A 13,745-nucleotide genomic window follows, 5' to 3' on the forward strand; every position below is an offset into this window, starting at 1 on the left:
ACTCGACTGCTCTTCGAGTCATGCTCCATGATCGATTACAGTATAATGAGTGGGCTGACTCTCTAATCAACCCAAAATGATTATGATATATCTCTTCTAGCCACACACACACACTTGCATTCTTCATGATATGAAAGGGTTGACGGAAAAAACACATTGACAAGCAATGCAATATGCCAGATTTATGATATGGGTCAAAAGAAGTCGTTGACATGGATTAGTTTTGAAGGTACAGTTTAGGTGGCTTTGGCATTTTGGTGAGACATAGCTAATACTAAATCCAAGTTTTGGTTACATGGTTTTATCACTTTAAACTACTAATTGGTGATACAAATTTCAGTTTCTTAAACTGAAATTGGTATGGATATGAAAATCATATACTGAATTGATTTTTAAATTTTTTTTTTTTTTATCGGAATCAGAGACTATATATATAAGTATATAACTGTTAGTTACAAGTTTGATGTCACAAGGGACAAGTGATACTAAAAGAGAAAAATAATTAATTTGTGTTAATTTAATGTATGAACTAGGGGTATCATAGGGATGGAGAGCCTCGTACATACTACATACGATACTATAGCAGTATAGGCATATGGCATGCTATGTATAGCAGTAAGGGACAAAGGTGGACGGGCGGTCACCAACTCCCACTTGCTTCCCAACAAGATTAGAGAATGTGGAAATTGGGTTGTTACTTCTTGTTATGTTCGTCCAATAGGAACACGTATGTGTATATATATATATACATTCACTCCAAACAGTCATTACCCACAAATTTTCTTCCTTCCATTTGTCCCTTTTTGATCTCTCGTTGAGTGAAAATTGTCCACTTTTGGACGTTTTGACATTCAGGGGTCTACCGTTGTAGCACAAGTATCTGCAGACTTTCTTCTTCAATTAAAAAGCACACGAACTGGTTTACTACTTTTGATGCAAAAAGCCCCTCCTCCATTACAAAAGCTTAAAGATTTATACTTTATAGCGAGAGACCCTTCAGAGAGAAGGCTCGCTGGTCAAAAGCTTGTATCTTTTTTTTTGTTTTCTTAGCCGTATTTTTATGAGTTTAAGCCAACACTTGAGAGCCCTGCCATGTTCAGACTCTATTAGCAGCAAAAACGGTAACTTTGTGGGTACTTCCTAGCAGCTCTGCCTTGCTGAAATGCAAGAAGACAAGTGGAAGTTTTGGAGTCTAATTAGTGGTGTCTGAGAACTCCATTTGGCCTGTTGGATTGGTGGGTCTGGTTCGTCTGGGCATTTACTGAGTTTTGTCGTAGAGTGTAATGGTAAACTGTTCTTTGTTCTTGTTTTGCTGTTTTTGCTTTTCTTGCTTCCATGAAATGATTATGACTTACTGAAATTACTGTTTGGGATGGCTTTTAGAGATGGGGTTTGAGGGGAGTGGAGTTAAGGAACTGCTGGGACTGAAAGTAACACCAAAGCACAAGCGTTCAAAGAGGTAGCTATCTAATTCAGGGTTATTGAATTCCTTTGTTAGTTAGCGATCATTCTGCTTATACGCTTTTCAGATTTTAGCATGGTATTTGCTGGGTGGGTATTAACTCGAATGACTTCTGAGATGCGTTGTAGGGAAAAAGGGTACTTGAGCTTTCATAGCTATAGATATTACCGTGTGTGTTCTACAGTAATAAGCCTGACAGCACATACCTGATCAGCGATCACTCTTTTATTTTGGTTACTAACCATAGTTTCCGGGAGTCATTCCTTCCAAAGGGGTAGATCCCTAAAGAGTATCTGATTGATATGGAAACCGAAGGTCCAGAGCTTCAAGAAATGGTGAATGTGGATTGTTTTATGAATAACAAAATTCTTGAATCTGGGCTTTTAGGCATGAAAAGATATGTTCCCTGCTTGTGATTTTTAGATGTATGTCCCGCTTATGTTCCATGTGCTTTACGGTATTAGTGTGCATTGAATGTAATTCGGAACTCCTTTGAGCTGAGCTTAGGAAAATGATAACTAAGTGGACCCCAGTGGAAGCGGGGTGGAGATGTAACTGGCCTCCTTCTTTCTTTTTCTTCTGTGTAGTAGACCATGGGAATATTTTGTAGCTTCACATGGGTGGCAAACTGTATATGAAGTTGCCCAAAATTGGAATAGCAGACTTCAAATCGTGCATTCTCCAATCTCTTTCTATTGATTCGTTTCATATCTCGTGCTCTGGCAGCTTTCCTGATAAGAAAAAAGTTGAGGAAGATAAACTGGATAGTTCCTTTGAAGCCTCTGACCATATAAAGCTGGTAAGATTGGTTACTCCGTTTATCCTTCTAGGATTTATCCACTTCATCTTACGTTTGATTGTATATCTTTCTGCATTTTAACAACCTAGTGCAATGCCATCCAGAACGTGTGATTCCCAGTAGTTTCAAATATAAGGCCTTGCCTTGTTGGACTGAGTTGATACCTTTTACTAAACAAATGACCATTTCATACTGCTCTCATGCAGTGCTTTCTCATAGATTTTTATTCTAGGAATAATTACACACGCCACTCAGATTTCTAATTAATGCTTTGATCTGGTTTCAGGATATGGGGCACTTAAAGGATATTAAAACCAAGGAGAAACATTCCCCTAAGGCTGAAGTCCAAGATTCTTTAAAGCAAGAGGTACGGAACTAAACTTTTACTTCTTAATAACCATGCTTAGAAGATGCTGAAAGCTTAATCTAACCGTTTTTCTGGGTCACTGGCTTCATTCTGCAGTATATTGCAACTAGGCTCCAGCTTTATGATTATTATTTCTACTAATTACTTATTTATATGTTACATATCTTACTTGCAGATTCTACAACTTGAGAAGAGATTACAAGTCCAATTTGAGGTCCGCCACGCTTTAGAAAATGCAATGGGTTATAGGTCCTCCTCTCATGATAATACAACTGAAGCCTTAGTGCCCAAGGTAATCAACATCTTACAAACACAGATGTAGGTTTTTGTTTATGTGTAGAGAGAGAGGAACAGTGTGTCCGCGAACCATTGACATAGTTACTCCCATGTATCTTTTTAGATGAATTTTATCCATAGTGTTTTTGTTGTAAATTTTGTTCTAATATCTTGAGGTGTTACATGATCTCATTATATTGCTCCATCATTTTAACCAAATTTCTTTTACCAAAGAAAAGAAAACCAATATTTTGGACTGTTTTCAACTGTCAATACCTTTGGAGAATTCTCACTGCATTTTTTTTTTGGTAATTACTATCATAGACACCATGTGTTATCTGACTCCATAAATGTACATGTAACTTATGAATCCTGGAATCTGATATTCACTTGTTTCATGGTTTAATCCTACTAGTCATTATTTTTTTACCATGCCTTATATTACCCCAGTTGACCAAGGAGTCATGCATGTTTTCTGGGTTATTTACAGACTCTGCTTTGGTTTGTCTTTTGCTTAAAAATATCTGCATTTTCTTTGTCATGCTGCATTATAACAATATCTTTGGATGACTCCAGCCAGCCACGGAGTTAATCAAGGAAGTTGCAGTGTTAGAGTTGGAAGTTGCGTATTTGGAGCAATATCTTCTGTCCTTGTACCGGACAGCATTTGATCAACAAATATCCTCTGTATCTCCATCTGCCAAGGATGAAAGATCTAAATCACCTATAAATACTCCAAAAGGGAGGATCCTCCAAGCTTCCAGGCCTAATTTTACATCAATGAGGGAAAGTTCAGCAGTACAATCTGGTTGTGAGGCACTTGACAATCCATGCAAGGAACCCAATACAATTGATGGAGAAGAGAAGCTATTAGATTCTGCTGTTCATCGCTGTCACTCATCATTATCCCAACGTTCGGCATTTTTTACTAGAATTCCACCTCCGGCAGATTCTTTGGATAAGGCTTTACGAGCATGTCACTCCCAACCTTTGTCTATGATGGAGGTAATTAAGTCCAATCACACAATTCACCTGTTCCTAGTTGGAGCTTGGCTCCCTTAGTATTGCCAATTGCATTGAGCCACATCATAATAAGATGTCTTACCACATTAGTTTCTAGAAGGAGAAGGAAATACTGATAGCTTCAGTTTTCTTTTGCCTTTCTTTTAGGGAATGGAATGATGAGCAAAAATGGCATTATACCTTTGATGTGGAGATGTTATTGGCAACTGCAATAATATTATGATGCACAATGTAGAGGAAACTATATATGAATTGCGTTCAAGTTACATCTGGTGTAATTCTTTGTGATGTTATATTACTCTATAACTTCTCATTGGAATTAATATGTTATCAAGGCCACTAATGGATTAAATATCTTCAACACACTTATCATGCATGTTGAATTTGACGTCAATTGGATGTTATTTACATTTTAATTCTAGATGGGATGGTTTTAATTTCTGGTCATCTTGATAATGTAGAGGGCATGTAATCCAATACTGAGTTTGGCAAAATGTTGATCCAATGAAAAATGTTGAGTGGTGTAATATAGTCAAAGAGTTACACCAAGTATAACTTGAATTTTACCCTATATGTGTGTGTTTGTGCTATAAAGTTTTAATTCATCCAAAAAAAGGATTATGATTTTCATTTGCTTCTCTACAGTATGCTCAGCATGCTTCATCAAATATAATCAGTCTGGCGGAGCATCTCGGTACCCGCATCTCTGATCATGTTCCAGAGACACCTAACAAGCTTTCTGAAGACATGATCAAGTGCATGTCAGCGTTATATTGCAAGCTAGCTGACCCGCCTTTGGCAAACAATGGCCTGTCATCTCCCAATTCAACTATGTCGTCGATGAGTGCATTTTCTCCACGAGATCAGTGTGAAATGTGGAGTCCAGGGTTCAGGAATAATTCATCTTTTGATGTACGCTTAGATAATCCTTTCCATGTGGAAGGACTCAAAGAGTTCAGTGGACCATACAGCACAATGGTTGAAGTACCTTGGATTTACAGAGATGGTCAGAAACTGGGTGATGCTGAACCTCTGCTACAAAATTTCAGGTGACTGTATATGATATGTTTACCCAAGAGAATCTCTTCTGCCAATGATGTTGAATTTAATTTGGAGGGGTGAAAAACATATATCCTGTTTGAATTCTATGCTCTTGCAATTTTCATTATCGTTATAGGTTGTTCTGTTACAGGTCACTTATCTGTCGATTAGAAGAAGTTGATCCTAGGGAGTTGAAACATGAAGAGAAGCTGGCCTTCTGGATTAACATACACAATGCATTGGTGATGCATGTAATGATTCTCATTAGTAGATATGTTAAGTTTACGGTGTTAACTCTTTGCATAGGTTTATTTCTGATGCCAGTGAAATTTAATCAGTTTGTTGTTTTGGAATAGGCATTTTTGGCTTATGGGATTCCACAAAACAATGTAAAGAGAGTTTTTCTACTCTTAAAGGTAGGATGAGCATTATTGGTCCTGTAGGAGAATAGTCGGTGCGATTATTTGTCTTCTTAAACTTTTCCACTATCCAGGCTGCATACAACATCGGTGGTCACATCATCAGCGCGGACACTATACAGAGTTCTATCCTGGGTTGCCGGATGTCTCGTCCTGGACAGGTGGGTCCTGAGCCTGGGGTTTCATTTTTTTAAATAATCGTTATTTGACATTTGTTTTGATATCTTCTGTGAATTTTCTGCATTTGAATTCTGTGAAATGATTCTGAATGTAAATTGGATTGGTGGCCTTGAAATTTTCTCTTTAATAGACACAAGGACATCTCTTTAATGCTCTTTTTTCTTTTTCCTCCTCTCAGTAGGAGGTCAAACATATGATTCTGTCCAAAGATAAATTATCTAAAATAATGCTCACAAGACACAACGAAGCTATTTTTTTTGCTTTCCGTTTGTAATTGACCTAGGGAGCTTCTTCCAAATTCATGTTTGTAGTGGGACTGATAAAGCTTGCTTCTGCTTGTAGTGGCTTCGCTTGTTACTTTCTCCAAGAACAAAATTCAAATCTGGAGATGAACGGCAAGCATATGCAATTGAGCATCCAGAACCCCTTTTACAATTTGCACTCTGTTCGGGAAGCCATTCTGATCCTGCGGTACTTTATTCTTTATCTGTTTTTTGGCTTTATGAATCATTTCACTTGCATGTCTGGTTACATGTGCAGTGTAGAGAGCTTCATCAATGTATATATTTTTATTGCTTGAGAATAGTTTTCTGAATTGGTGAAACAATCTTACCAAAAAAAAAAAGGAAAAAAAATTGATGAAACTAATGAAAGGACAAGACTCATTTCCCTTTGACCAGGAAAATTAATTCAGACTTATTTTCACATTTACCTGCTCAATATCATTTCTAGGCATTCTGGTTGACTGTATTATAGGAGATTCATCTTCAGAAACAGAGGCTAAATTTAGGGCTTACTTCTTCACAATCCCAGGAACTATTATTTACATGCTTTTTATCTTGAGATACAGTTCCTTCTCACTTTGTGATGGACATTCACTGCACGAATTGGCACCAAAGTTGTTTGACTTCTCATTAGAATCAAAAGAGCTGGTTGTGTTTCATGAAGTTAATCCCCAGCAGCCAATGTGCTAATCCATAAAGTTAATTCCTAGCATCCAAGTTATATATTGCGGCTTAGTGAGTGAGAAAATAAATATAAACTTGCATTTTGTCTTTGAACTGGTCATCTAGACCGTAGGAGTCGCAGGAAGCTGCCATTTTTGGAGATATCAGCAAATTCTTGTGGGGAGGTCTTTCACCGATTATTTTTCTGTAATAGGTGCTATAATAGAGCAAGAAGACAATTTTGCTAATGCAGCTAGCTGGCATCAAGTAACAAAAGAAGAAAAAAGTAAACTAAAAAATATATTAAGAACGAGGATGGATCCATTAGCTTGTGGTAAAACTAGTTAAAACTGGTTTTTATACAATTTATACTTTGAAGTATCCTTTGCTTGAGTTCATGGCATCATATCTATCATGTTCACCAAATATCAAGTTGGTTGGAGATCAATAGACACCCCATCAAGATATTACTGAAAAATCAATTGTATTTAGAGAAATGTGTATGAGTTTATAGATCAAATAGAAATCAACTATAGATTTATCTGATTTGAAGTGCATGATTGGTATTTCACGTATGTAGGAAGAATTTGATTGAACAGCTGGTTTGAACAAATACGGATCCTATAAGAAATTACTGTGGTGTCAAAGTAGTTAAGTTCTAAATGCAAAACAGGATGAAAGATTAATCTTTTAATCTTTGGTCTTGTTCAGGTTCGTGTGTACACACCCAAGAGAGTATTCCAAGAGCTGGAAGCTGCAAAAGAAGAGTACATTCGGGCTACCTTTGGTGTAAGCAAGAATCATAAAATCCTCTTACCAAAGATCGTCGAGTCATTTGTGAAGGACTCCGGTTTGTGTCCGGCTGGAGTGATAGAGATGATCCAACTGTCTTTGCCTGAATCTTTGAAGAAGAGTGTTAAGAAATGTCAGCTAGGAAAATCCCGCAAGACCATTGAGTGGGTTCCTCACAATTTCACGTTTCGGTATTTGATATCTAAAGAGCTGGTTAAGTGACTGCTTCCACAGGCCGCTGCTCAATACTTGAGGTAGATTGCATTGCTCGTAAGAATTTATACTAGGAGAATTTATATTTTTCTTTTTGTACAAAGTAGAATATGTAGCCAGAAAAGGGAGGATAGAAGTGTGAAATCTATGGCTTTTTGTACTCGTGTTATGTGATCTCCATCTCTATGTTACCCATTGAAGTTGAACATATCTATTATTGCTCTAGTGTTGTTGTGAAAGAGTGGAGATTCTGCATTGAACAATGTAAATACATATCCTGCCAGGTTCATTCATGATCTAAACTGTACTGTGATTACTCTCTAACCATGAACTATTAATTTCCTCCCCGTGTTTTATTTGATTTCATGCATTTGAAATGTAGTTGCCTGTGACCATTAACAGTCTCGATAGATTGGTGCATAAAGATAGGAGTTAGAATGTACATGCCTGCTACCATCAACAAGTATCCACAGATTGGTGGATACAAAAGGTGAAATCCATCATGGATCATTGGATGGTGAAACTTGCATGCACATCACACTAAAAAGTGGCCAAAGTTAAATTTCCAGCTCTCAAGGTTGGTCGTCCTCCCATTTCAGGGCTAAACATGTGTAATCACTGGTCTGTATCCGGTGTCTCTCACTCACATGCTAAGTAACAGGCTAACAGCCTAATGAGGATGCCCGAATTCTTAGTTTTCATTTTTGGCGTAGGTTTTCTAAGGTCAAATCTAGTTGCACAAGTTTGGTACAAAGATGACGAAAGAAATATCTTTGTATTGAGTTTGAGCTCTAATTTCACAATTTTTTATATTTTAGTTAAATATCTCATATGTTAGGCTTTATGGATTGAGACGAGTGTTAATTTATTAATTAAATGACTAAATTTTTAATTTTTTATCGGTTTAAAGTTTTGAAATAATCGGTGATTTAACAATAACACTAAAAAATAAAAAAGATCTCTGGTCAATTTGTTCCTCAGTTTTATTTTAGGAAAAAATACACATATCTCTCTTAAATTACTACCTCATTGTCAATGTCCCCCCAAACAACCAATTGTGTCAATTTCTCTCCCTAAACTACCAAAAAATGTCATTGTCCCCCTAATGACAAAAATACCATTTATAAAATTATAAAAAATCTTATAATTATATATATAAAAAAAAAAAATCAAAAAGCAAAAAAAAGGTTTTTCTTTTTATATATTTTTTCTTTTTAAAATTATTATTATTTTTTTTATATAATTTTCAGTTTTTTGTTATATATATATATATATTTTTTTTTTAAATAGTTTTTTTTTCAATTTTTTTTTTTTCGTTTTTTCTTTTTTCAATTTTTTGTCTTATTGAAAAAAAAATTAGAGTCATTTTTATCTTTTTATTGGTCTTGGGAGGGTACATTGACACAATTGATAGTTTAAGGGGAACAATGATAATTATGTGGTAGTTTGAGGAAGTTATGTGTACTTTTTTCTTTATTTTACATTAAGTTGTAATAAAAGCTTCCATAACAATATAATAAGCTTTAATATCACAAAAAATTATACTTAAGGTCGACAATGTCACAAAAAAATCAAGTGAATTAGCCATTTATATATCAATTGAAAATGAGATGTTGAATATAAAAACTTAATTAATATAAAAATTATTTAATTACTATTTAAATATAATAAAAAGATAAATGCTTGGTGTTTCACTTCCATCCCACTCTTATCTATCTTTATCTACGTGGACCAATAATGTTGTTAAAAAATCGAGTAATGTTTCTTATACAATTTTTTCACAACTTTTACACAACTCTAACAACTTTCTTTTAAAATCAGCCATTGAATATTTAGGACCCACATGTTGAAAAACAAATCCAATGGTTAATCATAACAAAAAGTAGTTAGAGTTGTGCAAAAGTTGTGAGAGAGTTGTGTAAGAAACATTACTCTAAAAAATCAAGGTCCTGCTACACTCTCTCTAATATCTCTCACATTATTGGTCCATGTAGACAAGGATAGGATATGAGTAGGATGAAAGTGGGTCACTCTCTCTAAGCCTCAATCATACAGTCATACTCTAAGTAACAGCCTAAGGAGGACACCCGAATTGTTCCTTCACATTTTAGGCACAAGTTTATACCAAACTGTAGCTCATGGATTAAGTTGTTTGCAACAGAGTGATGAAGAAAGATGTTTGTACCATTGTTGTCCATAACGTACCCTTGTCACGTTCAAGCCCCAAATGCACAAATGGGCTAGAAGTTAGAACCAACAAATGAACAAACGGATTTCTCAACTCTGGATTGTTCATTCAAAATATCTCTTATTTGGGCTGCTCCTTTAAAATAAAGAGTCTAGATTGCAATAACACATAGGAAAGAGAAGCGTTGCACAAAGCCACTGGAGTGGCCATTGCTAGCTAGCTGTTGGGCGAACCACTCATGTGGAAAAAAGTGATGGTTTAGCCCCTTCTCATGGCTGATTTGGGGTAATAGAACCGTCCATTTGGCTATAAAAAAAGGTTTAGCCACCAATTTGGGCGATCGGACCTCCAAATCGGCCACTCGTGGGTGACCGAACCCCTGCAGTCAAATAAGATGGTTTGCCATCCCTAATAGTAATAGCCGCCTTTGTAGCTTCAAAGTCACCCCTTCTTTCTTTTTTTTGATCCATGTATTGTCATGATTTGTACGGCCCAGATAAGAGTTATTGCACCCTGGGCCATCTCAGTCTTCAAGCTATCAATTATCAAATAGAGTACGACCCATTAAAAGAAAAAAAAAAAAAACAAGAAAAAAAAGGGGTAATTGTACCGTTGGTCCCTGTGGTATGTCATAATTATTTTTTACTTCCTATAGTTTAAAAAGTTCATGAGAGGTCCCTGTGGTATGCAATAATTACGTTTTACTCTCTGGGTCAATTTTCCGTCCACAATTTTAATGGAATCTGTTAGTCCTACACGTCAGCGACACGTGTCGCCATCTTATTGGCGACACGTGTCCATCTTAATAAAAAAATACAAAAAAAAAAGAAGAAAAAAGGGCAGGCTTGGGGTGGCTGGGCCACCCCCAGAGGTGGCCGCGTGCCACCCCCGGAGGCCACTAGGGGTGGCACGCGGCCATCCCCATTGGCTAGGGGTGGCCTGGCCACCCCAAGCCTGCCCTTTTTTTTTTTTCTTCTTCTTCTTCTTCTTTTTTTTTTTTTTTTTTTTAAATAAGTTTATTTATTTATTTTTTAATAAATTTATATATTTTTTTATTCAGATGGACACGTGTCGCCATCTTATTGGCGACACGTGGCACTGACGTGTAAGGTTAACATATTCCGTCAAAATGGTGGAAAGAAAATCGATCCAGGGAGTAAAACGTAATTATTGCATACCATAGGGACCTCTCATAAACTTTTTAAACCATAGAAAATGAAAAATAATTATAGCATATCACATGGACCAACGGTGCAATTATAAAAAAAGAAAAAAGAAAAAAGAATACATGTCTCTAATTGACAGGAATTTTGTGGCTTCAAGGGGTTAAAATGGTGAATGCAGGGTCACGTGAACACAATTGTTCTTAATTCTTGAAAGCTGTGATTCTGCCTGTGAAAGGGGAAATGGGGAAGGTTTCTCATCCCCTGTGCCCGATATTTTTGGGTTCAATTATTATCATCTGTCCAACTCCGGTGGCCCACCGACACGGGAGTTGTTCATATGTGTCGTCGGTGATTTTTTATTAGTTTAAATTTTTAAGATAATGGTAATTTGAATATAGAGCAAATTAATGTCGTGAGTTTGGACTCTAATTTTTACAATTTAATCCCATTTGAGTTAAATATTGCGCTGTAAATAAAGATCTCGATTATTTGTACCTCAAAATTTTATTTTACATTCCTATAACTGATCACCGCAAGTTTCAATTCTTTGCACCCGTGTAATATGATTTTATATATGTGGCACTAACGTAATAAAGTCTTTCATAATGCTCCCTCCTTTGATGCTATTTAAGTCTCTCAGCGTATTAACAAGATTTCTATGGAATACTTCACAGTCTTCACTGCTTGGCATCAAGTCCCATCTCCAGTGGAACGCTGGCTATCTCTCACAAGTTTTGGCTACAAAATCAATTTCGACACAACTGGAAATACTTTTTCAGCACAAGCAGCGGTTTGTTGCAATCATTAGGATCATATCATCAATATGATCTCCCAAATTAGTTCTCATTATTTACCAAATTATGGCAAAGCCTTAACTGCACGTTTAGCTATTTCTCTTGTCACTTCTCTTAAATTTGAAAAATTTATTCATCGAGAGTAACTCTCAAGTGGTTATTCTATATTTGCAACATTTCCAAAATTTCTTAATTGGCGTACCTCATATGTTATTTTTTATATCATTGATTCTATTCTAATCTTCATCTCCTGGAGTATTAGAAAAACCAATAGAAATTGCAAATTTCTGTAACCATTCAATTGCACATTGGGCTACGACCAAATTTTTTTTCAGGCCGCATTTTCACTGCTACCTCTCTCCTTCCATCAAGCCTTATTGTAAGCGGGAAAGACCCATCCCCCTGTTAGATTGTTAAGTTGTTAGTTGTTTTATGTTTTATTTCTGCTGTTAAGCTTGTTAATTAATTGCTAGTTTCTTGTTTCAATGTACCTCAAAAAAATAAAAAATAAAAAATAAAAAATTACATTAAGCCGTCATCAAAGCTTCCACAACCAGCTCCTATTATTATTACAAAGAAGAGAAAGCTGTCTGAAGCTAGTACGGACTCTCCCCTACAACATTCCCAGGAGGATCATAGAAACATATGGTTAGACTGGCGCTCTCCTTCGCACATGTAGCTTGAGCACACCCCAAATCCAGAGACTTCCTCCACACGACCTGAGTATAGACGCCGCACGTGCGGTTCGGCAGGCACGAGTTGTCGGTGTGGTTATAGTATTCCTTCTCTTTCACCCATGCATCGACGGCCACGCGTGGTGTCACGCCCTGCCCGCCGCTCGCCCACAACTGGTTTCCACCGTACTTGCTGTTGCTCAAGTTGGCGAACTGGCATCCCATATTGTTTCTCTGGTACCGGACTAGTCGGCTTGTGGCGTTGGCTAGCCCCTCGCTCCACTTGAGCGGACCAACCCCAACTGCTTCCCTTGCCTGGTTGTGTCCTTCGAGGAACTCCTTGGCTGCGGTAGGCAGTGACGGTGCAGCCCCTTGCGCTGAGATGTGAGGTATGGCTACATTGGCTAGAGCCACGATGACTATGAGCCAGGCGTAGGCCATTTTTCTATCTATTGTGAGTGGTGGGGAGATCGAGCTGTAATTATTTATAGACGGGCTAATCCAATTGGGTAGGTGGATAGGTCACGAAAATCTTCCTAGTTTGTCCATATGTTTAAGGGAATTCATTGTTGGGAAGGAAGGGCTATGCTGTCATTTGATGTTTCTGAATGGGATTTGGTAAAGGGTATTTATGGGTTCTGGTGTATTTTAATGCTGTGTGTAATTGAAATCGGCATCTCTCTAATTTGTTTTTATGGATCATTGCACGTGGCCCTGTTGACCTCGATCTGAAGGCAGTCAGCCACTGAGCCCCATGTGACTTGCATTTATAATCTTGCAAGTACAATGCCATGAAATCTTTAGTACTATTTATTAAAGGCCCATTCGTGCCTAGTAAAGCCCATTTGCCTTTGGGTTGGGTTTTGTCCGTCGGTAAACCCCTAAAGGTCTGTTTGATTTGCAGAATAAATTTTTAAAATGAAAAAAATAATTTTATAAATAATTATTATTTTATTTAATAAGAGCTATTTTTATGAATAGCTATTCGCTTGAAAATAGAGTCAAATTTGTTCCAAAAAAAAAAAAAAAAGGCAAGAAAAAATAGTCAAACAAGTTGGCAGTGGGCGGACATTAAATACTTTAATAAAAGTATGACCTTTCAATCCATGGTTCGGGTATGTAGTTGACAGCTGTTGTGCTCGATAAAGACATTTGCACCGCTATTCGCTCTATAAAGACATTTGCGGCTTCTTAAAAATAACTAAATAAAGACATTGGCGGCTCAGGAAATAATCAATTTTTTTTTTTTTTAGGGAAAATGTGACTCATATCCTTCGTTTGTTTTGATATTTTCAATAAAATCATTTTTTAACAAAAAATAATTTTTGGCGTTTGCTTGCCTTGTTAAAAAAAATCACAAACGGCCTAAAATGGAATCCGGTGACATTCAACCGCAGTTTCCAG

The 13,745-nt window shown here is 36.8% G+C and overlaps 2 protein-coding genes across 3 annotated transcripts; one reads left to right on the plus strand and one right to left on the minus strand.

Annotated features, from left to right (window-relative positions):
* Positions 1-768: 768 nt before the first annotated feature.
* LOC133864448 (uncharacterized) lies at positions 769-7,843 on the plus strand. Of its 2 annotated transcripts, XM_062300785.1 has the most exons (12): positions 769-1,286; positions 1,384-1,459; positions 2,189-2,261; positions 2,548-2,628; positions 2,804-2,920; positions 3,481-3,909; positions 4,573-4,976; positions 5,120-5,219; positions 5,325-5,384; positions 5,462-5,548; positions 5,910-6,038; positions 7,226-7,843. In XM_062300785.1, exons 2-12 carry the CDS (start codon positions 1,386-1,388, stop codon positions 7,526-7,528), a joined length of 1,857 nt encoding a protein of 618 aa, XP_062156769.1. In that variant the 5' UTR covers positions 769-1,286; positions 1,384-1,385; the 3' UTR covers positions 7,529-7,843. The 2 variants fall into 2 exon arrangements, with proteins under 2 accessions (XP_062156769.1, XP_062156770.1); XM_062300786.1 differs by lacking the exon at positions 2,189-2,261.
* A 4,332-nt stretch (positions 7,844-12,175) lies between these two features.
* LOC133862334 (STS14 protein) lies at positions 12,176-12,955 on the minus strand. The gene has a single exon (XM_062298120.1). The coding sequence runs from the start codon at positions 12,780-12,782 to the stop codon at positions 12,264-12,266; it is 519 nt and encodes a 172-aa protein (XP_062154104.1). The 5' UTR covers positions 12,783-12,955; the 3' UTR covers positions 12,176-12,263.
* Positions 12,956-13,745: the final 790 nt, after the last annotated feature.

Source organism: Alnus glutinosa, chromosome 3 (genome assembly GCF_958979055.1).
Source record: "Alnus glutinosa chromosome 3, dhAlnGlut1.1, whole genome shotgun sequence".
Taxonomy (NCBI): domain Eukaryota; kingdom Viridiplantae; phylum Streptophyta; class Magnoliopsida; order Fagales; family Betulaceae; genus Alnus; species Alnus glutinosa.

Coding starts and splice junctions, on each gene's coding strand:
- LOC133864448 (XM_062300785.1), top strand. CDS start 1,386: ATGGGGTTTGAGGGGAGTGGAGTTAAGGAACTGCTGGGACTGAAAGTA. Junction 2,629..2,803: donor AAGATTCTTTAAAGCAAGAG/GTACGGAACTAA, acceptor TCTTACTTGCAG/ATTCTACAACTTGAGAAGAG. Junction 2,921..3,480: donor CTGAAGCCTTAGTGCCCAAG/GTAATCAACATC, acceptor GGATGACTCCAG/CCAGCCACGGAGTTAATCAA.
- LOC133862334 (XM_062298120.1), bottom strand. CDS start 12,782: ATGGCCTACGCCTGGCTCATAGTCATCGTGGCTCTAGCCAATGTAGCC.